Source organism: Chlorocebus sabaeus, chromosome 22 (genome assembly GCF_047675955.1).
Source record: "Chlorocebus sabaeus isolate Y175 chromosome 22, mChlSab1.0.hap1, whole genome shotgun sequence".
Classification (NCBI taxonomy): domain Eukaryota; kingdom Metazoa; phylum Chordata; class Mammalia; order Primates; family Cercopithecidae; genus Chlorocebus; species Chlorocebus sabaeus.
Window position 1 is genome coordinate 41243348 of NC_132925.1, and position 25215 is coordinate 41268562.

The 25215-nt window shown below is 40.4% G+C and overlaps 1 protein-coding gene and 1 pseudogene across 2 annotated transcripts in view; both read right to left on the bottom strand.

Moving 5' to 3' along the window:
* HCLS1 (hematopoietic cell-specific Lyn substrate 1) overlaps positions 1-25215 on the bottom strand; it is a 29870-nt gene that overhangs the window by 1300 nt on the left and 3355 nt on the right. For both annotated transcript variants that reach the window (XM_007985651.3, XM_007985652.3), the window contains 9 exons: positions 24922-24995; positions 14416-14545; positions 12587-12697; positions 10754-10808; positions 5285-5395; positions 4574-4629; positions 3875-3944; positions 1806-2017; positions 658-762 (listed from right to left, as the gene is read on the bottom strand). In XM_007985651.3, coding sequence (XP_007983842.1) covers positions 658-762; positions 1806-2017; positions 3875-3944; positions 4574-4629; positions 5285-5395; positions 10754-10808; positions 12587-12697; positions 14416-14545; positions 24922-24995 — 924 coding nt within the window. The remainder of the gene's footprint in view (positions 1-657; positions 763-1805; positions 2018-3874; positions 3945-4573; positions 4630-5284; positions 5396-10753; positions 10809-12586; positions 12698-14415; positions 14546-24921; positions 24996-25215) is intronic.
* Positions 22913-23043, bottom strand: LOC119626140 (U4 spliceosomal RNA; annotated as a pseudogene).

Sequence of the window (25215 nt, forward strand, 5' to 3'; positions counted from 1 at the left end):
CTCAACCTCCTCCCACACCCACCCACCCAAAACACATTCCAGAGACAATGGGAAGAGAATGTAAAAGGTGTGAGGGGAGGGAAGTAGAAAGCGAGTCAGATCCTTTGGGAGGCCAAGAAAACATAGAAGCAAAAGCACATTGTTGAGCTACCACAGCTAGGATAACCAGCTGTCCTAATTTGCCCAGGACTGAGGAGTTTCCCAGAAGGCAGGGTAGGGTCTTCAGTGCTGACACCAGAACAGTGCAAGGAAAACAAGGATGGTTGGCCACCCTGCACAGTCCACCTTCCTAAGACTGGAGGAGATGGGGTGAGGGCAGAGAATCTTTTTTTTTTTTTTTCTTTTTTTTGAGAGGGAGTCTCGCTGTGTCACCCAGGCTGGAGTGCAGTGGCACGATCTTGGCTCACTGCAAGCTCCACTCCCGGGTTCATGCCATTCTCCTGTCTCAGCCTCCCGAGTAGCTGGGACTACAGGCGCCCGCCACCACGTCCGGCTAATTTTTTGTATTTTTACTAGAGACGGGGTTTCACCGTGCTAGCAAGGATGGTCTCGATCTCCTGACCTCGTGATCTGCCCGTCTCAGCCTCCCAAAGTGCTAGGATTACAGGTGTGAGCCACCGCACCCAGCCGGCCGAGAATCTTTGAAGGTTTGCTTACCTCCAGGAGAGTCTGCCTAACGGGCAGCAACGGCACTGGGTGTTCCCTGCTGGTTCTCACAGGCTCAGCCTCTGATGATGGAGGAGTCCCAGCTGGAGGCCAGGCCTGTGGAGAATGAAGCATCTCTCAAGTAAGCAAGCCTCCATCTTCACTCTTTTTTTTGTTTTGTTTTGAGACAGACTCTCGCTCTGTAGCCCAGGCTGGAGTGCAGTGGCGCGATAGCTCATTGCAACCTCCGCATCCCGGGTTCAGGCGATTTTCCTGCCTCAGCCTCCTGAGTAGCTGGGAGTACAGGCATGGGCCACCATGCCTGGTTAATTTTTGTATTTTTAGTAGAGACAGGGTTTCACTATGTTGGTCAGGCTGGTCTTGAACTCCTGATCTCCTGACCTCGTGATCCGGCCACCCTGGCCTCCCAAAGTGCTGGGATTACAGGCGTGAGCCACCACGCTTGGCCCATCTTCATTCTTTTTTTTTTTTATTTTATATATTTTTTGAGACAGGGTCTCACTCTGCTGCCCTGCCTGGAGCATAGTGGTGAGATCATAGCTCACTGTAGCCTCAAACTCCTGGGCTCAAACGATCCTCCTCTCCAAGCCTCCCAAGTAGCTGGGACTATAGGCACGCACCACAATGCCCAGCTAATTAAAAAAAATTTTTTTATAGAGACAGGGTCTTACTATGTTGCCCAGGTTGGTCTAGAACTCCTGGCTTCAGGTGGTCCTCTTAACTTGGCCTCCCCAAGTGCTAGGATTACAGGCATAAGCCACTACACCATGCATGTCTTCACTGCTACATTTACCAGGAACACCCTCTCCTGCTCTCTGCCAATTCAAATGGAACTCATCCCTCAAGATGAGCTCCAACCTGAAGTGACGGCCCCTTCCTCATAGTTCCTGCAGCAATAATTGGCTGTGCTGGCTGGTGACTTGCTTTCTGTTGTACTATGTAAATCTTGAGAGTTTTTTCTGACATTCTGATAGGAGGTCCAATTACAGTCAGACTGAAGTCTTCTAAAGACAGAGACAACAGACCCTGCCTAACCCAGGGGAGGCCTTTGCCTTATTTTCTGCCAATGGTTTGGACCCCTTAGGCTCCTGTCTGGGCAAGAGATCCCGGATGTGGATCCCAGCGGGCCAGGCACTCACCTCTGAGGAGATTTTCTTGGGCAGTGGGGCCGGTACTGTGGGCTCTTCCATAGCTATCACTGGCTGTGGAGCCTCAGGGCTCATCTTTGTCACAGCCTTTCGCTCCTGTTGCCTCCTGGCCACCTGCTGTGCCTTCTCCTCTTCCTCTCGCTTCCTCTTCTCCTCAGCCATGGACTCAAATTTCGCCTTCAGCCCACGAGCACCACTAGAAGCTGCAGACACAGGCAAGAAGAATTAGGGTTGTCTTGGATTGGAGGGTGGGGAAGGGCATGGCACTTGAAGGAAGAAGGGGAATCAGTTAAATATCCAGGAGGAGGGATTTGTGGGACAGGAAGGTAAAGAGGTATTGACAGAGGAACAAGGGGATTATAGGAGGATGGCATAGCCCTGAAGCCTGGAATTTTTTTTTTTTTTTTTTTTTTTTTTTTTTTTTTTTTTTTGAGACGGCATTTCACTTTTGTTGCACAGGCTGGAATGCAATGGAGCGATCTCGGCTCACTGCAATCTCCGCCTCCCAGAAATCAGGCGATTCTCCTGCCTCCGCCTTCCTGAGTAGCTGGGATTACAGGCATGCGCCACCACGCCGGCTAATTTTGTATTTTTAGAGAGACGGGGTTTCTCCATGTTGGCCAGGCTAGCCTCCAACTTTAGACCTCAGATGATCCACCCGCCTCGGCCTCCCAAAGTGCTGGGATTACAGGTTTGAGCCACTGCGCCCGGTGAAGCCTGGATTTTTATAAAGCCAGGCTATGTGACCTCATGTCTTTTTGTTTTGTTTTGTCTTGTTTTGAGACAGGGTCTCAGCCCAGGCTGGAGTGCAGTGGTGCAGTCATGGCATACTGCAGCCTCAGCCTCCCAGGCTCAAGCAATCCTCCTACGTCAGCCTCTGGAGTAGTTGGGACCACAGGTGTGCACCCCCACACTTGGCTAATTTTTGTATTTTTTGTAGAGAGGGGATCTTGCTGTGTTGCCCAGCCTCATCTTGAACTCCTGGGTTCAAGTGATTCTCCTACTTCAGCCTCCCAAAGTTTTGGGATTGCAGGTGTGAGCCACCATGCCCAGCCCACCTGTGTCCTTTCTAAATTGTAAACTTTGGGCTTCCAACCAGCATCCTCCCCTGTCCATATTCCATAAATCTGTATGCCTTCTTCAAGCCACCACTCATCCTCAACCCCATCCGAAGCTCCTATCCCTATGTGTCCTTCCCAAGTGGTTCCCCACCAATGTTCCCACGCCACCCCACCCCCGCTCCACGCCACACTTTGTTCTCTGCCTCCAGTTCCTTTCCCGACGTTACTCTTTCTATCCACTTGACTTGGTTCTTCCTTTCTCTCTCTCTCTTTTTCTTTCTTTCTTTCTTTTTTTTTTTTTTTTGAGACGGAGTCTCGCTCTGTCACCCGGGCTGGAGTGCAGTGGCCTGATCTCAGCTCACTGCAAGCTCCGCCTCCCGGGTTTACGCTCGCTCTTTCTTTCTTTCTTTCTTTCTTTCTTTCTTTCTTTCTTTCTTTCTTTCTTTCTTTCTTTCTTTCTTTCTTTCTTTCTTTCTTTTTCTTTCTTTCTTTTCTCTCTCTTTCCTTCCTTCCTTCCTTCGTCTCTCTCTCTCTTTCTTTCTTTCCTTCTTTCTTTCTTTTTATAGAGTCTCACTCTGTCACCCAGGTTGGAGTTCAGTGGCATGATGTCAGCTCACTCCAACTTCCACCTCCTAGGTTCAAGCAATTCTCCTGCCTCAGCCTCCCAAGTAGCTGGGATTACAGGCATGCACCACCATGCCTGGCTAATTTTTGTATTTTTTATAAAGATGGGGCTTCCCCAGGTGGTCCAAACTATTCTTAAACTCCTGAGCTCAAGCAATCCTCCCATCTTAGCCTCCCGAAGTGCTGGGATTACATGCGTGAGCCCCGCCTTACCTGATTTTTCTAGGAGAGACAGAATATGGGAATATGAGGATAGGGATCAGGTCTACCCCAGCTAATCTAGGCAGTTAAAGGCATGGAGGATATAGGCTGGGGAAGAAAAAGAATGAGGGAGAAGGAAGTGAGGTGCATGGAGAGTGAATCACTAAGCCTCACCGGCTTCTATGGGAGTCGTCTTCTTATAAGCTGTGGTTGGGGCCTCCATTTCATTGAAGCCGACAGCGCTCTGCAGGCAGGAGAACAGCACGTGTGTTGCGGGACGGGAGGGGGGTAGTGGTGACCTGGAGGTGGTATTGGGGGTTGGGGACCACTATAGGAGGTATTCCTAACCATTGGATGCTCAACAGCTGGACAGCATGTTCCAATGTTGTTTTGTGGTAGAGAGGGGGTAAAGAAGTTCTTAACTGTTGGGTTCAGCTCCCCCTTTCGAAAGCTCAGTGACCTTAGAATCTCACGTCTCCAAGCCCAGTTGCCTAAAATGTAGCAGGGCCCGTGGCCAATGCATGAGGAGGAACTACTATAGGGAGGACAGTGGCATGGGGTGGGAAAAGACTTAAGATTGGGTTAAGCAATACAAAGAAATCAATACAATTTCCAGTCCAACGCCACCTTTCCCTGTGGTTTATCTGTGTCTCTGTATGCCTCTCCCACTGTCCTCAGTCAAAGCTCAGGCTTTGGAAGACATACCCCTTAGACGCTGAGGGCAGTCAGTGGGGAGTGCAGGACACCAGCAGGACAGGCTCTGTGTGCCCAGCACCACCATCCCCTCCCTCTCCCAGCCTTCTTCACACTCTTCTCTGCACTCTTTCCTAAACTTAGAGAACTTCTTAAGACATTGGTGTTCTGGTGCTTTACCTTATCCACTCGGTCCTTCTGGATTCCATACTGGCCACCAAAGCCCTTGGCATAATCTGCAGGACAGAAAGTTCTGAGTTATAGGAGATCAAAATGCTGGGAATAGGTAGTAAGAAGAATCAGTGGGAAGAAAAATAGGAATGTGGAAAACAGACATAGGAGGAAATGTGAGAATCAGAGGATAGAGGGAGGCATGGATGGGAAGAGAAGGAAACAGATGGGGAAAAATCTGGGAGAGAATGGAGAAGAGAATGATGGAAATAGGGAAACATGGAAAGCGGAAAGCAACAGATAAGGAAAAATGTAAAAGAAATAGGAAAAAATACAGAGGGCACTCCAGTCATCCCTATGGGTTCCAGGGAAGCAGTAAACCTCTTTATCCTCTGTGAGGACAGCAGAGAGCCCTGTAAGACTCATGGCAAACCATCCTCTGACCATCACCTAGCCTGTCTGTCCTCATTCCTTCCTCAATGCTCCCTTCTCTCTCACCTCCCTCCTAGGCCCTGCTCTTAATCCTGCTGTTTTCCTCTCCACCTCTCCTCTCTTCCCTCACTACCACCATCCATCCCCTACATGTACTTACTGCCTGTGCACCCCCTGCTCTGCACATCTGCCCCCTCTGTATTCTGGGGCCCCTGGGTGAGCTTCCAGAAAGGAAGGAAGGAGAGCCCTGTGCTATCTGTGACTTTCCCCCTTCCAACCCCAACTCACCTCGCTGGGACTCGTGCTTCTCCGTCTCTCCCTTGTAGTCATATCCCAGAGCTGCTTTGTCCCGTTTATCCTTCTCCACCCCATACCGGCCACCAAAGCCACGAGAGTAATCTGCGGTCAAAGGAGCAGTCATGAGAGCCCACCCTTAGGCTCCAGCACACAGGGAAGTGCTGGAGAAGAGAGGTCAGCAGGAATGCGTGCAGAGTGTTAGGGGCCTGGAAAAAGAGCAAGGCTTGAATATAGGGGAATTAAAGAGAAACCATGTCTTAAGTAGTCTTTGAATTGAATATTGCTTACTTTTTCCCTGTCTTCTCTCATTTCCATGCCAAATGAGAAGAACATTCCCATTTTCTCCCTTCTTCTTCAAGAAGGGGCAAGTATAGAGAGTGAGGAGATTGCAGGAAAAAAGAGGCAGATACATGAAATGTATGCCTTTCCCCTACTCCCATATAAGCACATAGAAATGTCAGATAAAACATAACAATTTTGTTTTAAAGAGTGAAGCTCAGGCTGGGCACGGTGCTCATGCCTGTAATCCCAGCACTTCAGGGGCCAAGGCAGGTGGATCACCTGAGGTCAGAAGTTTGAGACGAGCCTGGCCAAAATGGGGAAACCCTGTCTCTACTAAAAAATACAAAAATTATCCAGGCATGGTGATGTGTGCCTGTAGTCCCAGCTACTCGGGAGGCTGAGGCAGGAGAGAATCACTTGAACCTGGGAGGTGGAGGTTGCAGTGAACCGAGATTGCACCATTGCACTCCAGCCTAGGTGACAGAGCGAGACTCCATCTCAAAAAAATAAAAATAAAAAGTGAAGTTCAGAAGAAAGGAAGGAAAAAATTCTGGCTCCAGAAACCAGAAACAAAGAGATGAATCAAAGCTGTATGTGTGAGGGTAATTATGAACTGACACCACAGAAAACCCAAGGGCATTTTGGGGGGATTTTTTTGTTTGTTTTTAGAGGCGGGCTCTTGCTCTTTTGCCCAGGCTAGAGTGCAGGGTATAATCATGGCTCACTGTAACCTTGAACTCCTGGGGTCAAGCAATCCTCCTGAGTCACTGGGACCACAAGCACGTGCCACCATGCCTCGCTAATTTAAAAAAAGTCTGTATTGATGGGATCTCACTATGTTGCCCAGTCTAGCCTTAAACTCCTGGGCTCAAAGGACCCACCCCCCTCAGCCTCCCAAAGTGCTGCGATTCCGTGTGTGAACTACCACACCTGTCAGATTTTAAATTCCAAATGTAATGAACAGGGATTAGGATCGAGGCTCTGCGATTCTAATTTCCATATAAGAATGGGGGAAGAGGGAAGAAAGCCAGAAAAGAAGCTCTGTCCACTCCTGTAAGAGAGTGCTAGAAAAATTCTCCTCATTTACCCAGGAAAATCATGAGGGGGGCTTGTAGCCTGTTCAACATTTGATAGGGGGAAAATTTGCTTCTTAAGACATGGAAACTCTAAGCCTACATCTGAGTGTAGAATGCAAATACACAATTTTTTTTTTTTTTTTTTTTTTTACTACTTATGTGATGCAGGAATTCTAAGCTGAGAAATTAACTAAATACTGATCCAGGAAAATATATATTGTTGAAAGAGTAAGCATAAGAAAGATGGCATGAATATGAGACAAAGTTATCTCAAGACAAAATGCATTCTAAGAGACAAGAGAGACATGCTACAATGATAAAAGAACAATACCTTTCATCGGGAATATGTATGCTGGCATAAACCTATTCACAGAACCAAAATTCATGAAGCTCTCAAATAAAAGAAAAATGTAAAAAGCCAGGTGTGGTGAATGCCTGTAGTCCCAGCCTCTCAGAAGGCTGAGGCAGGAGGATGGCTTGAGCTCAGGAGTTTGAGACCAGCCTGAGAAACATAGCAAGACTCCAACACACACACACACACACACACACACACACACACAAATAATGCAAAAGCTGACAGAAGTAGAAAGAGAAACAGACAAACCTGTAATAGTAGTTGAAATTTTTAACACCACTCTTCCATTAATTGATAGATATTTTAGGCAAAAAGGAATCAGTAGAATTATAGAAGATACAGACATTATCAATTAATAAGACCTAATTGACTCTTATACAACACTATACCCCAAAATACAGAATATACTTTTTTTCATGCATATAGAACAGAACATTGACCAAATAGACCATGTGCCGGTCCATAAGTCTCTAAGACGGTAAGTCTCAGTATATTTCAAAAGACTGAAATATTAGATATCATATTCTGATCACAATAGAATTAAAGTAAAAGTCAATACCAATAAAATCATCTAGAAAATTTCCCTGATACTTAGAAAATTAGTAACAACTTTTAAATAATACATGTGTCAAAGAAGAAATTACAAGGGAAATAAGAAAATATTTTTAACTGAATTTTTTTGTTGTTGCTTTTGTTTTTGTTTTTGAGACAGGGTGTCACTCTGTTACCCAGGCTGAAGTGTAGTGGCACAATCATGGCTCGCTGCAGCCTCAACCTCCTGGGCTCAAGCGATCCTCCCACATTAGCCCCCTGAATAGCTGGGACCACAGGTTTGTGATGAATGAAAATTAAAATACATATAGTATTTGTTGAATGTAGCAAATGGTTGTAGTGAATGTAGTGTTTAGAGGGAAATGTATAGTTTTTTAAATGCCCATATAGTAAAGGAAGGCTTAAAATCAGTTATCTAAGTTTCTACCTTAAGAGGCTAGAAAAAGAACAAACTAAATCAACACTAAGTAGAAGAAAAACATAATAAAGATATGAGCAGAAACCAATACATTTTTTAAAACAGGTAAACAATAGAGAAAATTAGCAAAGCCAAAAGCTTGTTCTTTGGAAAGAATAATAAAATTGATGAAATTCTAGTAAGAACAATTAAAAAGAGAAAAAACACAAATAAATAAGATCAGAAATGAAAATAGTCATTTCATATCACTAGAAATCTTACAGAAGTTAAAAAGAAGAGACTATTATAAATGAATTTATGCCAAGAAACCTGACAACACAGACAAAATGAACAAAGTCCTTGAAAAGCACAACATACCATAACCAACTTAAAAAACAGAAAGACTTGAACTCCATGGGAAAAAATAATAATAAAGGAAAAAAACGTCCATTACTATTAAGACCTCTAAAGTTGAGCCAGAAGTAGAGGCAATATTTCCCTGGATGAGGTACTTACTAAACCCAGGGCACATGAAATTCTCATAAAACAAATATCCCTCTCCTTCACTCAAATAAGTTTATAAACAAAGATTACAAACCATCAAGGAAATAAATAACCGTGAGGAACAGCAGATTAGTCAGAAGAACTCACACAGCCAAGAACTTCAAATAATATAAAATATGAAAGAAACTATAAAGTACATGTTTAAAATAATTAAAGAGCTTAAAGAAGTGGTACAGGGAACCATAATGAAACTATAATGTCTTATGGAAAATGAATCAGCAGATATGCAATAGAACCGAAAGAAACTCCAGAAATGAAAATATCTGATGTGGTGGCTCATGCCTGTAATCCCAGCACTTTGGGAGGCCAAGATGGGAGGATCACTTCAGCCCAGGAGTTTGAGGCCAGCCTGGGCAACATAATGAGACTTTATCTAAAAAAAAGAGAGGGAAGGGAAGGGGAGGGAAGGGAAGGGGAGGTAAGGGAAGGGGAAGGAAGGGAAGGGGAGGGGAGGGAAGATATTTGAAAGAAAGTTTAAAATGTAATGGACAGTTTAAACAATACTAAAATACAGCTAAAGAGAGAATTAGTGAACTTAACCTAGATCTAAAGGAATAACCCAGAATGCGGCTCAGGGACATAAAGAGAAGAGAGAGGTATTATTCAAAGAGAAAATGCCTAAGAACTTTCTATAATGAAAGTCACATCTGAGGTTGGAAAAGAGCAGTAAGTCCCATATAGGATAATAAAAGTAGATCTAACATCTAGACACACCCTAATAATAGTGCAGAATATCAGAGACCAAAAGAAAATCTTTAATTTAAAAAAACCAGAGATATAAGACATGTTACCTACTCAGGAATGATAGTCTGACACAACAGAGATGTCAGAGACGATGAAATAAGATCTTCAAAGTGATGAAGGGAAAATAAAAATGAAGAATGATGCAAAATAAAGACTTTTTCAAAGACTGAAAGCTCTTTCACAGACTCATTAAAAGAATTATCAGTGGATATATTTTAGCAAGAAGGAAACAGAAGACGCAAAGGTGAAACAAAGAAATACAATAAGCAATGATGAGTTAGGAAATAGAAGACACAAAGGTGAAACAAAGAAATACAATAAGCAATGTTGAGTTAGGAAACAGGTAAATACCTTGGTCAATTTAAATAAGCATTTACTAGGTAATAATAACGATTCATTTTTGTGGGGTTTATAAGATGGGACCAATAATAAGATGGAATGAGATGCAACCAATATACTGAACGACAACAATATGGTTGGTTAAAAAGAATGTAGTTAAAATGTTCTATGTTTCACATATACTCAGGAAGAGATTGCGATTAATTTTAAATTTAAGTCAAAGATGCATGTTAAAATTTGGCAATAACCTTCTAAAATAAAGGAATAGAAAACCTTATTTTCAATCTATTAGAGAAAAAAGAGGGATTCCAAAACTTGATCAATATTATAGAAAGCAATCATGGAGAAAAAGAGAAGCAAGTACACACTGGGTTTAAAAAGCATATAAAATAGGGCTGGGTACGGTGGCTCACACCTGTAATCCCAGCGCTTTGGGAGGCCAAGGTGGGAGGATCACGAGGTCAGGAGATAGAGACCATCCTGGCTAACATGGTGAAACCCCATCTCTACTAAAAATACAAAAAAAAATTAGCCAGAAGTGGTGGCAGTGACCTGTAGTCCCAGCTACTCGGGAGGCTGAGGCAGGAGAATGGCGTGAACCCGGGACGCAGAGCTTTCAGTGAGCCGAGATCGCGCCACTGCACTCCAGCCTGGGTGACAGAGCAAGACTTCCTCTCAAAAAAACAAAAAAACAAAACAAAACAAAAGTATATAAAATAGCGCTGGGTGCTGTGGCTCATGCCTACAATTCCAGCACTTTGAGAGGGCAAGAGGGGAGAATCACTTGAGCCAAAATGTTCGAGACTGCCTGGGCAACATAGTGAGACTCCATCTCTACAAAGAATAAAAAATTAGCCAGGCATGGTGGTGCACACCTGTAGTCACAGCTACTCAGTACGCTGAGGTGGGAGGATCACTTGAGCCCAGGAAGTCAAAGTTGCAGTGACCTGTGATTGTGCCACTGCACTCCCGCCTGGGTGACAGTGCAAGACTCTGTCTCAAAAACAAACAAATGAACAAAAAGTAAATAAAATAGTGGTGAGCTGGGTCATGGAAGTTAAAGAACTGATGACAACTGTTGAAAGATAAAGTCTTAGCAGAAGAGCCTGCCAGTCAGATTGCCGAGGCTGAGTGAAGTACAGTGTCCTTGCCTTTCTGAGATGTGTGTTTCTCCACTTCTCCTTTATAATCAAAGCCGACTGCTGACTACAGAGAAGAGGAGAGAGAATTGGTTAGAATCAGAGCTGACAGGTTTTCCCCTTCCTGACCTCCCCTTACTCCCAGCCAGTCCCAGAGGTAGTTTGTAGGGGCTTCAGGCTGAGTATGGGTGTTTAATGTAGAAACAGGCTGGTATGGACACAAGAGACTACAGAGCGATGAACATTGGCCCTGGACACAGACGGTTCTAGGTTCAAACCCTACATCCCCTATTTATAGTTGTTGAAGTTTAGGCATGTTCCTTTATATTATTAAGCCCCAGTCTCTTTTAATATAAAATCAGGAGAGGCATGCCTGTCTTATCTACCTCGACTGTAAAATGAGATAAATGATCCCTCTTCATTTGGGATATCACAAGAACTAAATGGGACAAGGTAAAGTGTCTACTTAGGTTCATTCGCTAACTTAGTGCTTTTCTTTCTAACGAATCCTCACAAAAGTGAAATGTAATACCTAGAAAAGCGCCTTGTAAAGTATAAATCACTCTGTTCATGAAGAGACATTACCCTATTCCCAGTTGATAATGCTGTGCCTCTTCTCTTTCATTACTCAATAATAGAAACACAATATGTGGATTTTGGTGGGATAACTGCAACCAGGAGAGTCTGGATCCTAGCCAGCTCCGGGACTGGACATGTTGCCCAGATACTCAACATTACCGCAGAGTTTTGTTCTCCATCTGGCTCAGGAACTATGGGTATCTGAGCAAGTCTGGGGTTTTGCATCTTAAGAACTAATTAACATGTATTGTTTCTTGATTTACATGACACACTGACTGGGTGATTCCATTTGCGGCTTGTGAGCAAAAGATGTCATAATCGGAGATTAAGCAAAGGCAGGCAAGAGGGAGGCCAAGGTGGAACAGGGAATTCCATCCTGATTCTAGAACATTGCATGCTCCATATTCCACTATTGCCTTCTACATCTTCCCTTAGCTTTGCAGTATGTTTTAAACTTTCCTGGTTTTGTTTTTCATGGATTCCCCCCCATGATGCAAACAATTAATGTTCTAGAACTTAGCTTTAAGGATTCATGCCCACCTAATTAACAACTGTTGGTAAAAACAAAGAAAAAATCTCAGCTAGCTATGAAGGAGATGTCCTCTCTCTGTGTGCAGCTGCAGGGCAGGAGATACCATTCTGCACCATAAAAAATGAGCTCAAAGAATTTGACCTAATAAGGTGTGGAACTAAAAACATCAATGAGTTATCAATCTTACTCTCCTGTCAACAATATGATGCTGTAATCACATGATACTTTTTTTCTCTTTAAAACAACATTTGTTTTGTTTTGTTTTGTACAAAGGAGTCTTTAAAAATATCTGGACTTTGTAGATTGATGCTAAATCCTGTAAATAGTAACCCTAATTAGTTGTTTAACTTGATTATCTGCTGCCGTGGTAGTAATATTTAAACTGACAACTCTGTTTTCCTAAAAGGTGTGAGTATTTATATGGTTTTGATGTTAAGCCAAAGAAGAGCTTAGATGATTCTCTGTTCTGTCAAACCAGTGGCTTGAGGAATTCTTCATTCAAACAGACAGTTTTAGAGGCTTCTCCTTATTTGAATCGCTGAGCTCAACATGTGGCTTCCAACATTGGCACCAAGGAACTTGCTGAGGGAGATATCCCTGTGATGGTGTCAGGTCCTCACAGCATCCACTGCCCTGTCTCCCAACAAAGAAGCATGTGCCTCCATCCAGGGGTGAGTGTGGGCAACTTTCACATGACTGGAGGTGGGTGGTCGGGAGAGAGAGTGATCACTTACCTTGTCTGCCCTGTCCCTCTCAACTCCGTACTTGCCCCCAAAACCTTTGGCAGCATCCGTCTGAGAAGAGTGCTTCTCCACCTCGGCAACATACTCATGGCCCACTGCACTCTGAGAAGAATCAAGGATGGAGTGAGTGAAATGATAAAAATGACCTTAAAGAAATAAATACAGAGATGGAGTGGGATGTAGGCATGTAAGAAATTCCATTCTGGGTCAGATCTATGGCCTCTGACAGTGGTGCCAAGGAATATGCGATGGGAGAGCAAGGTGACTTTTTCTGGAGACCTGCTCATTCCTGTTCTTCTTTAATACCATTAGTAATCCTTCATTCTGAACACTCCCATAGGATGGGCTGGGAACCAGGGGATAGAGACTGGATAGACAGAGCAGTGTTTAAATCAGAAACAAAAAGAGCTGAAACAAGAGCACTGTGCAGCAGAACACAGTGTAGTGTGGGGTAGTGTGGAGGAGAGACCAAGGGGACTGACCGGACGCCATAGCCGGGATGGAATTTTCACTAGGAGAGCGTGATTTTGTTATAGATCTTTGCTCCTGTATGGCCATCAAAGTTCAGAAGTGAACTCTGAGCTTTATACAACATGTAATGTAGGACATATATACAAAAAATCACTAAATACACAGTAAAGAAAATAGTAAAGAGAAGTTGCAACATAGATATAATACATAAACATTTAAAAGCAGCAAATGATTTTAAAACATATTTTTTCCTTCTCCACTTATGCTCCCTGTCTTCTTGGTCTAGGAGTTACAGTGTGGTTAGGGCTACAACAGGCCAGCAGTTCTAATATATAGGCTCCTATTTTCTGCCATGTATATCTTATGTGTTGAGATAAGAAAAATTTGATACAAATAATATGATATTTGTATCAATAATATTGGTCTCAATAATATTAGAGACCAAATGAACACTGTACTTTTGAATGAGTTTTAACTCATGAACCAATAAATGAGTCAAAAAATATATATTTTGATATAGAACAAAAGTATCTGGGTGTTCTAGTGAAATATTTTATATATACTTAAATATTATATACTATATATTTATGAATAAACTATAATATAAATATATTGTATCATATATTAAAATATACATATAATATAAATTTATATATTTGCATTTACTTATAATTATGTTATATATTTATATATTTATAAATATATGCATAAATAATTATATAAGTATTTAAGTATATAATATATAATGTATTAATATATATTAATTATATACTTATATATAATATATACTTATATATAACTATATATTATATATAACAGACACTATATATAAGTATATAACTATATACTTATATATAACAGATACTATATAAGTATATAAATATATTATACATAAATATATTGATATATCATATATTAATATATATTAATATTATATATAATCATATGTTATATGTCACATTATATAATATATAATCTACATTAATATATAATATGCTGTATATTATATTTTATATCATTAATATATAATATGTAATATATAATATATACTATTAATATTATATATTATACTATATACTATATAATGTATAAGTATATATAAATATATAATATATTTATTATGATTATAATATAATATATAATATTTATTATATATTATATAATCATACATATATATAATAAATATATACTTATATAATAATATACTTATATATAATTGGCTCTTATTATAGAGGTATATAATTATATATAAGTATATAATTATTTATAAATATTTACAAAATATATAAATATATATATCAATTTTTTAAATGTATATTTTCAAAGCAAATCTTTCCCTTTCAACTTACCTTGTCCATTCGGTCTCTTTCTACTCCAAACCGACCTCCATAGCCATGGGATGCTTTGGGCCCTGACTCCATCTCTTTCTTCTTGAGAACATCATGCTCCTCTGATACTTTGTTCCTCAGCTGGTGGATGCTGGAAGAAACCACATGACCAAGGATCATCTATCCCAGGAAGGTCAACAAACCCATCTTCCCAGAAAAATGGAAGTCTTGAAGTCTGTCCTGTTTATTTTCAGTAATAACCTGGGCCCCCAGAATATACTAGTGATAGGTCTAGAAGTAAAAGATCAGTCTGGCCTGCATACCATAGCCTGATTTAAACTCTCCATAGGCCAAAAATATTTCCTCTAGTCTGTTATTTTGCTCACTAAAATAACCTTCTGACCTTTTAGTCCCATTTTTCATGTTCTTAAATATTAGAGGACAATGATACCTATATTCTGATAACTGGAAAGTTATTTTCTTTTCTGAATGGATCTGCTTTCTATCAATTAGAGGATGTGTCTCAAAAAGCAGAAAAATATTCACATACCATTGGACCTACATGTTCTAGTTTTAGGAGCCTATACCAGGGAAACTATTTTAAATATGGCAAAGCTTAATATCTAAATGATACTCATTGAAACATAGTATATAATAGCAATAACTAAGAAACAATCTATATGACCAGTGGTTGGGTAATAGTTAAATAAATTAAAATATTACCTTTCACTAGTGTGCTAGGAAGTCATTAAAAACAATGCTTATAAAAACTCAGAATTGGGGAAATTTATTTAACATTAGTAGTATTTTTTTTATGCTTTTTGGTCATGAATTAAGATCTTCTGCCCCTTCCCCACAGCCTGATAATACCTGAGAAAACTAATAACTAATGAAAACTAACTAACAAAATCCACTCACAGTAATTGCTATGACACGTTAAGGCTCAAATTATCTTGATTTGAAGGGACACCTTTATCCCTAAGAGAAAGTACCACCAAAAAAAGGCATTCTCTTTCTTACTTCACACCCACTTCCATCTTTACCATGAAGGTGACTGCAATACTTAAGAGGGTGGAAAGCCATCTTGGCCAACCTCTTTGGCTTGAGGATATGAAGTGATAGCTCAGCACCAAATGACAATCAGATCTGTTATTTGGACACATAAGGATCAGGGGATTGTTGGAAACATTTGGGCAAGAGAACCCTAAATAAGAAATTTGACTTTCTGTAGCAAGCAATGAGGGTTTAGGGTATTGAGACAGTGATATTACTGGGACTTCACCAGCTCAAGACAACCAGACACATTGGTTATACGTAGAATGGCTGTCTCACAGCAGAAATTGTCTTCTTTTACAGAAGAATAGATCCATCTGGTGGCCTTTAGTGGATAATTCCACTAAAGGTCTTTTAAAAAGGCTTCTCAGCTTTAGCCACAGTTAATTTTAGAAAGCTGGCTATGAACCAGATGAAATTAAGCCAAGTGCTGGAAGAACCCCCTGTTCCCATGCCTCCTCTAAACTCTCTGGCAGCATTGAAAGCAGAGATCTTGTGTTGTCAGTTCAACACCAACACTGTGTCAAAAGTTACTAGTACCAAGGACATGTAAATGCCTGCCCAGTATCTTCCAACCGAAGTATTCAGATGAAAGATGAAGAAAAGGGGGCCAAAATTTACTTTCTTTTTTTTTTTTTTTTTTTTTTTTTTTTGAGACGGAGTCTGGCTCTGTCGCCCGGGCTGGAGTGCAGTGGCCGGATCTCAGCTCACTGCAAGCTCCGCCTCCCGGGTTCATGCCATTCTCCTGCCTCAGCCTCCTGAGTAGCTGGGACTACAGGCGCCCGCCACCTCGCCCGGCTATTTTTTTGTATTTTTTTAGTAGAGACGGGGTTTCACCGTGTTAGCCAGGATGGTCTCGATCTCCTGACCTCGTGATCCGCCCGTCTCGGCCTCCCAAAGTGCTGGGATTACAGGCTTGAGCCACCGCGCCCGGCCCAAAATTTACTTTCAAATGGAAAAAATATGCTATTTTTAAATGAGTATAATAATTGTTAAATGGGTTATAACTATATTATAGTTAAAACAAGTTTTTAAAAGGGATTAGAAAATGATACTCAGGAATATTCATCTAAAGGATAACAGAAAAACTAGTCAGGGGATCATATCAATAAATGATATAATTTGAATGAAATTGTTGAGGCCCAAAGAAAATAAACTTCTTTAGGTTATAGCTGAAGTCATTCTAAACAGGTTATTATTATTATTATTATTGAGACAGAATCTCGCTCTGTCGCCCAGGCTGGAGTGCAGTGGCATGATCTCAGCTCACTGCAACCTCCGCCTCCCGGGTTCAAGCGATTCTCTTGCCTCAGCCTCTGGAGTAGCTGGGATTACAGGCATGCATGTCACGCCCACCTAGATTTTGTATTTTTAGTAGAGACAGGGTTTCACCATGTTGGTCAGGCTGGTCTCAAATTCCTGACCTCAAGTGATCCTCTTGCCTTGGCTTCCCAAAGTGTTGAGATTACAGGTGTGAATCACCACGCCCAGCCTAAACAGGTCTTAATTATATCATTCCTTCATTTGATAGCTATTAACTAAACAGCTTTTAAGTGTGAGGTACTATTAGGCTCTGACACAAAGATGTTTAATGTATGGAGATAGAGGACAGCTAGAAGAGACAGAAAGGAAGACAAGAAATTCCAATTCAATATGCTGTGTTGTGCCTGAGAAACTTGACATATTAACTCTCAGATATCCAATTTAAGTTTTATAAGACTTTGGATTGATAAAGCAATGCAGTTTATGTGAACCAAGCAAAATGTAGCACCTCAAAGATGACTCATTCCTCAATCTGTGTTTTTTTTTTAATTACAAAACTAAAAGCGCAAATGTGAGTGACTCAGAATATAAGGTTTTTATTCACAGATGTCATTATCATGTATGTAGAAAATCCTAAAGAATTCATACAAAAAAAGCTACTAAAGCATTGTGCATTTGCAGGGTCACAGTATACAAGTCATTATATCAAAATCAATTGTATTTTTACATAGTGGCCATAAACATTTGGAAACTGAAAGTTAAATATAAATACATGAAATAACATGAAACATTTTAGGATAAACTTAACAAAGTATGTGCAAGACCTAAACACTAAAAAATATTTCTGAAAATATTAAAGAAGACCTAAATAAATGGAGAGATATCCCATGTTCATGGATTGGAAAACTTAATGTCATTAAGATGTCAATTCTCCCTAAAATGATCTATAGGTTCAATGCAATCCCAATCAAAATCTGAACAGGCATTCTTGTAGGAATTGACTAGTGAATTGTAAAACTTATGTGAAAATGTAAAGTCCTGAAATAGTAAAATCTTTTGTTTCTTTTTTTTCTTTTTAAAGGAGAGCAAAGTTGAGGACTACATGATTTCTTGACTTACAAAGCTACAATAATCAGTGCAGTATGGTATGCTGTCAGGGTAGAAAATAGATCAACAGAACAGAATAGAGTCCAGAAATAGACCCACATGTATGTGGTCAAAGATGCCAGGTAAGTCAATGGGAACAGGATACTCTTTTAATAGTGTTGAACAACTAAATAATCACATGGAAAAAAATGAACCTCAATCTTGACCTCACACTGCACAGAAAAGTCCACTTGAAATGGATCATAGACTTAAATGTAAAAGCTAAAACTGTAAGTCCTTTAGGACAAAATATCAAAGAACGTCTTCACAACTTTGGGGTAGGTGAATATTTCTCAGACACATAAAGCATTAGCCCCATAATTTTTTTTTTCAATAAATTAGACTTCATCAGGATTAAGATCTTTTGCTCTTAAAAAGATGCCATTAATAAAATGAAAAAGCAGCCAGGTGCGGTGGCTCATGCCTGTAATCTTAGCACTTTGGGAGGTCGAGGCAGGTGGATCACAAGGTCAGGAGCTCAAAACCAGCCTGGCCAATATGGTGAAACCCCATCTCTACAAAAATTACAAAAATTAGCTGGGCATGGTGGCGGCTGCCTGTAGTCTGAGCTACTGGGGAGGCTGAAGCAGCAGAATCGCTTGAACCCAGGAGGCAGAGGTTGCAGTGAGCTGAGATCATGTCACTGCACTCCAGCCTTGGCGACAGAGCAAGACTCTATCTCAATAAATAAATAAACAAATAAAGTGAAAAAGCAAGTTACATTCTTGGAGAATACACTTGTAAAACACATATTTCACAAAAGACTTACATCCAGAATATATGAAGAACTTTCAGCAACTTAATAAAAAGACAAACAACTCACTTTAAAAGTGGTAAAAAGATGTGAACAGATATAAAATGGCAAATGAAAATACACTCAATAAAACTGGTCATCAAAGAAATTCAAATTAAAATCACCACATACTTAAAAGAGTGGTTAAGTTTGTTGTTGTTGTTTTGTTTTGTTTGTCTTTTAGAGAAGATCTCAGTCTGTCACCCAGGCTGGAGTGCAGTGGGGCAAACATGGCTCACTGCAGCCTCAACCTCCTGGGCTCAAGTGCTTCTCCTGCCTCTCAGCCTCCCAAATAGCTCAGACCACAGGTGAGCATCCCCACACCCAGCCAATTTTTAATTTTTTTGTAGACACAGAATCTCTCCACGTTGTCCAGATGGTCTTGAACTCCTGGGCTCAATTCATGTGCCTGCCTTGGCCTCCCAAAGTGCTGGGGTTACAGGCATGAGCCACTGCACCCAGCTAAATTTAAAAATACTAACAATGGCAAATGTTGACAAAAATGTGGAGCATCTGAAACCCATATATTACTGGTAGGAATGAAAGAGGGTAAATTCCCTTTGAAAAAGAGTTTGAGTCTCTCAAAAAGTTAAACATACACTTATTATATGACTCAGCAATTCTACTTCTGGCAATTTCCCAAGAGAAATAAGGATATGTCAACAAAAAGATTTGTATCCAAATGCCCATGACAGTTTCATTTGTAATAGATCCAAATTGTCAACAATCCAAATGTCTATCGACAGGATAATGAATAATCATACTGTGACATATCCATACAATGGGACACTACTTGACAATATAAAAGAACAAAAAAAAGAACAAAAGAACAAAAGAACAAAAGACCACCACCATGGACAAATCTGGAAAACATTATGCTGAAAGAAGATAACACAAAACAATACATTCTATATTATTCTGTTTGCATGAAATTCTATGCCAGACAAAACTAATCTATAGTGACAAAAAGATCAGTGTTTATGGGATGTATTGACTGCAAAGAGGTGCAGGGAAATTTTCATGGTAATAGATATATTCTATATCTTGATTGCATTGGTGGTTATATATATATAGGTGGCTGTATTTTATATATATATAGTCAAAACTCATTGAACTATTTGCTTATAATGATTAGGTATCAATAAAGTTAATTTCTGGCTGGGCGTGGTGGCTTACACCTCTAATCCCAGTACTGTGGGAGGCCGAGGCAGGCGGATCACTTGAGGTCAGGAGTTCGAAACCAGCCTGGCCAACATGGTGAAACCCTGTCTCTACTAAAAATACACAAATTAGCTAGGCGAGGTGGCACATGCCGGTAATCCCAGCTACTCAGGAAGCTGAGGTAGGAGAATTACTTGAAGCCGGGAGGCAGAGGCGGAGGTTTCAGTGAGCTGAGATTGCACCACTGCACTCCAGTCTGGATGATAGAGCGAAACTCCATCTCAAAAAAAAAAAAAAAAAAAAAGTTAATTTTTGAAAAATAATAAAGTGAAGAAAACATTAAATGAAAGAGACTTTGGGCACTCATAAAGAGGTTTGTTTATGAAGTGATTGTAGTATTATTAAAGCCAATTTATCAAGTACTTTGTCACTGTAAACAGAATAGCAAGCAGCCTTAGGGAATGGCAATAGCTTAGCTCTTGGGAATTTGCATTTTATTTCAACAAGAGAATTATGGACATGACAATATTATGTTTATTAGACAAAAACAATATAATGGTTAAGCTTTCAGCCCATGGAGTCAGACTGAGCCAAATTCAAATTACTACAGGTTGAGTTTCCCTCATCCCAAACGCTTGGGCTAGAAGTGTTTTGGATTCAGAATTTTTTCAGATTTTGGAATATTTGCATATACATAATGAGATGTCTTGGGGACTAGACCCATGTGTAAACAGGAAATTCATTTATATGTCATATACACTATATTAAGAAAGGTATTAAAGAAGACCAAAATAAATGGAGGTAACTTTATTTTTCCCTTGGGAACACCGAAAAACCTGTGTTGTGCACCTGTATTTTGACTGCAACCCATCACATGTAGTCAGGTGTGGAATTTTCTACTTGTGGTATCGTGGGCTTTCAAACATTTCAGATTTTGGAACATTTTAGATTTTCAATTTTTGAATTAGGGATGCTCAACCTGTATCTCTGTATCGTTGGACAAATTGCTAAACATTAATATATCCATTCACTTTTCTGTGAAATCAGGATGCCAACGTCATCTATGATATAGGGTTGTTTTTAAAAAGTACTGTGTTTTGCATGACATATAATAACTTAATAAATGTTGGTCATTATTCTTAAGTCACAGCCATGGCTCTTCCCAGTACCCCTGTGAGGTAAACAGGGATAGTACTATAATCTCCAGTCACCACTGGAAATCAAAATAGGATGGTAAAATATTATTACTCTCCTCAGTATCATGAGCCCTTTTACAGCAGAGCTGGAATCAGTCCGTAGAGCCCCAGAATTCTATTTCAATACTCTTGGTATTACACCATTCTTTATTTCCACTTGCTATAAAATGTCAGGGCACAAGAAAGAGGACAGGGTCACTGAGGCAGACATCCTATGGTTATAGCTCAGTAAAGATTTAATCTAAAGGCCAGACAAGTTCCAGGAAGTGCTGAAAGATTATTCCAGAGTGGTGCCACTCAGTGTGTGGTCCACAAGCTGAACTGTTTCTGTTTCACAGGGAAATAAGAATAAAAATTGAGAATATGTGTTTAGAAACTTTTATAGCAATTTGACATAGTGATTTTATTCTTTTTCTTTTTTAGAAATGAGGTCTCACTATGTTGCTCAGGCTGGAGTGCAATGGCTACTCACAAATACAATCCCACTACTGATCAGCACTGGAGTTTTGACCTGCCCCATTTCTGACCTGGGCCAGTTCACCCCTTCTTAGGCAACCTATGGTCCCCGACTCCTGGGAGGTGGGAGGTCACTATGTTGATTCAGAATTTATTGTGGAGACCCAATCAGCATAGAGCACTATAGCCCAGAACTACTGGACTCAAGTGATCCTCCTGCCTCAGCCTCCTGAGTAGCTGGGTCTATAGGCACAGACTAGCATGCCTGACAACATCGTGATTTTATATCTGTTGAATTTAAAAATACAAACTGTGTTTGTATTGTCTATGTTATTTTTAACCATTTATTTTTCCAGAAACTCAATTTTATTTTATTTTACAAAAGTTTCAGTCTGTGACAGATTTGAAAATAAACAGACTGGTCAAGGGAAAAGACATCCTTGAGTCTTGAGAATGAATGGACAAGAGTGGAGAAAAGAAGGTGGAGAGAAGGGTGATAGTTCTTGAAAACCAGGCAGTTCCTTTACAGAATGGATAAGGGACGCATAGGACCATTTGAGTTATTCATTGAATTACCAAATTACTACCCAAACTAAATTTATTCAAGCAGACCTAAAAAGAGACATCACGCTGTGGGGAAGGTAGTAAGATTAGTAAGAACTACAACCACTTCCTTTTCCTGCTTTTAGTCGGCTCAGCTCTACAGCTACTGTTTTTTTTGTTTTGTCTTGTTTTTTTGTTGTTGTTGCTTTCATTTTGGGATCTGTCAGTGTTAGAATCTACAACTACTGTTCTTCTCTCCAATTTCCCCCTCTTTTCCAAGGACCATGGTGATTCCTATCAGATGTTAAAGACTGGCTTAGCCCACACTAACCAGGGGGAATCTCCAAATAGTGGAAACTTACTACTGGAAAGTCCTCTAGAGGTCTTTTTGATCCAGATGGGCAAAATGAGAATCAGAGAGGAAAAGGGACTTGTCTAAGGCCACCTGGCCTGTCACCAGTAGATACCAGGCTTTTACTCCTTGATAACCTGGGTAAATGGGAGATGAGAGAGCTTTTTTTGTCAATACCTCCATCATTTATTCTATCAGATATTCAGTTAGGTTAACAAGGAAATGTGCAGGGTCACCATGTTGTACAACTCCAGGGAGCACCAGTCAGGGTGATCTGTATACAGGAGTTGTGCAATACAACAGTACAGGTAGACACCACTTAGGAGAAAAGAGGGCTGTTGTCTGTTTACATGTTCGTTAGATTTTAGAAAGGAAATCTGATTAAACTAACCTATGTTAACAGGAAACAAAAATAACATCACTGAGCTGCTCAGAAGTGCTAAGTACTGCATTAGACATTGGCTATCCCATGGAATTCTCACTACACATCTTCTGGGTGGCTACCTTTTTTTATATTATTTCATTTTTTTATTAGAGTTTTTTTTTTTTTTTTTTTTTTTTTTTTTTTTGCCGATGCCTACTATATTGCAAGTTGTAATGGTGGAGTGTTGGGAAAAGTTTTCAATTAGCAATAATCACACCTCAGATAAACCTCATTGGCTACAATACCACCACTGTGCAAAGCTAGAGTTGCTATTCTTATCCCCGTTTGATAAATAAGCTGAGGTTCAAAAAAGTTATGTGACCAAGTTCACATTGCTAAGAGTGGCAGAGTTAGGAATTGAATCTAAGTCTATCTAATACCCAAATTCAAGCTCTTTCCATAAGATTATGGCAGGAATTTAGGAGACTTCCTTAAAATATTGTACTCCTACCTCCTATATATGAAACAGGCACTGGGAGAAAAACGGTACGAAGTATGCATCCTCATCTGGACAATTCCCAGAATACTACCACTGAGTGGCTTTTATTTAGAAAAGGAAAAGGGTCCTTTTTTTTTTTTTTGATCTATGAGTCTATAGAGGGGTATCACAGAAACTTCCTGAATGACCCTGTTCCATTGTTTCAATCTTTTTCCAGAATGGCATGGTTTAAGAATAATATTCATTATAGGTACTTAATTAAAACATTTATTTATTTATTTATTTATTGAGACTGAGTCTCGCTCTATTGCCCTGACTGGAGTGCAGTGGCGCGATCTCAGCTCACAGCAACCTGTGCCTCCTGGGTTCAAGAGACTCTTGTGCTTCGGCCTCCTGAGTAGCTGGGATTACAGGCGCCCACCACCACGCCTGGCTAATTTTTGTATTTTTAGTAGAGACAGAGTTTCATCATGTTGGCCAGGCTGGTCTTGAACTCCTGACCTCAAGTGATCTGCTTGCCTTGGCCTACCAAAGTTCTGGGATTACAAGCATGAGCCACAACGGCTGGCCGAAATCATTTATTTCTGATTAAACAATGTGGTACTGTCATCCAGTTGTATAAACTTATGCCAGGCTTTCACAGTGTATTGCTGGTGCAATGTGGTCATCCACTGACACTTTTTAAAATCTAGAGGTAAAAACACTGCTCTTAGGGTGTGGTGGGGGGAGTTAAAAATGGAGCTTAAGACTTTATTAATCTTGCCATTTTGTGTGTAGTTGTTGAATGCTTGCTCGTTACACTATTTATTGTGTCTACCTTGCTACTAATGTTTGACATTCTGATACTATCCAAAGCAGATGGTCCTGGTTAGTGATCCTGAATAATCCATGGAAGAGAGGAGGGGATCTCTCAGCCTGATTATATGACATATCCCACAGAAACCCCTGGATATGTCTGTAAGTTCCTTTTATCTTCTGGTATCAGAGGGTTTTGTTTGTTTGTTTGTTTCTGGTAAGATGCAAATGGGGCTATAATCTTAAAGATTCCTGAACATCATTGTCAAAATAGTTTTTATCAACAGGTTTTCCAAGTGTTATATTTCTTCATATTACCATGCATGGCTTCCAACTTCTGTCAAATAGCTAAGTACAAATCTGTATTTTAAATGTTATTTGGGCCAGGTATGGGAGCTGAAGTGGCCTCTTTTTATAGCATTTATTCTGGGTTCTTCACCTTGACATTTTACTGAATTATTCTTAGTCCATCCGAAGGAAGTCACCCTGAATTCTAAATACACATTTATATTTATCTGAAGAGATAGACAGGAGATAGATGATTGCCAGGTAGATAGATAGAGAGGACCTTAGTATTTGGGCCACTTCCTCTCTGAATCTCTTATGCCTTACTAAAGGAAGGGAGGCAGTTAATCCAATAGACCCCCACTTGGGGAAATAGCAGAGTTGTTAGGTATAAAAGACAGATAATAGCGTTGAGGAGGATAAGAGGAGAGACATAAAATAGAAGTACACAATGACACACAAGCTACACACAGGAACAGACTCTAGAAAAAACCAAACACAGTAATACATAGACATGAACTACCCTATCCTTTTCCTCCCTCACCTTCCCCCAAGTCTCTGAGTTTTCTTTGGGCTCTTCCCATAACCCCCTTCCTTTTCCCCAGTCCTTTTGGCACTTACTTGATGTGTTCTGTGCGTCCAGAGCCCTCGATGGTCTTGGCTCCCCACCGCTGCTCCTTCTCAGAGATGTCATTCTGCAAATGACAGCACTCAGTAATACGTGACGGCAAGAAATGTGCCACATTGAGAAGGGCCACACAACTGATATATGCCCTCCATGTCCCCTGTGTCCACTGCCTTCTTCAGTCTGGGTCTTTACTCACATCCCCTCTATGTTTATCCCATCCTGACCCCATGTAAGAATTAAACTGGTGAGGCTGGGCATGGTGGCTTATGCCTGTAATCCTAGCATTT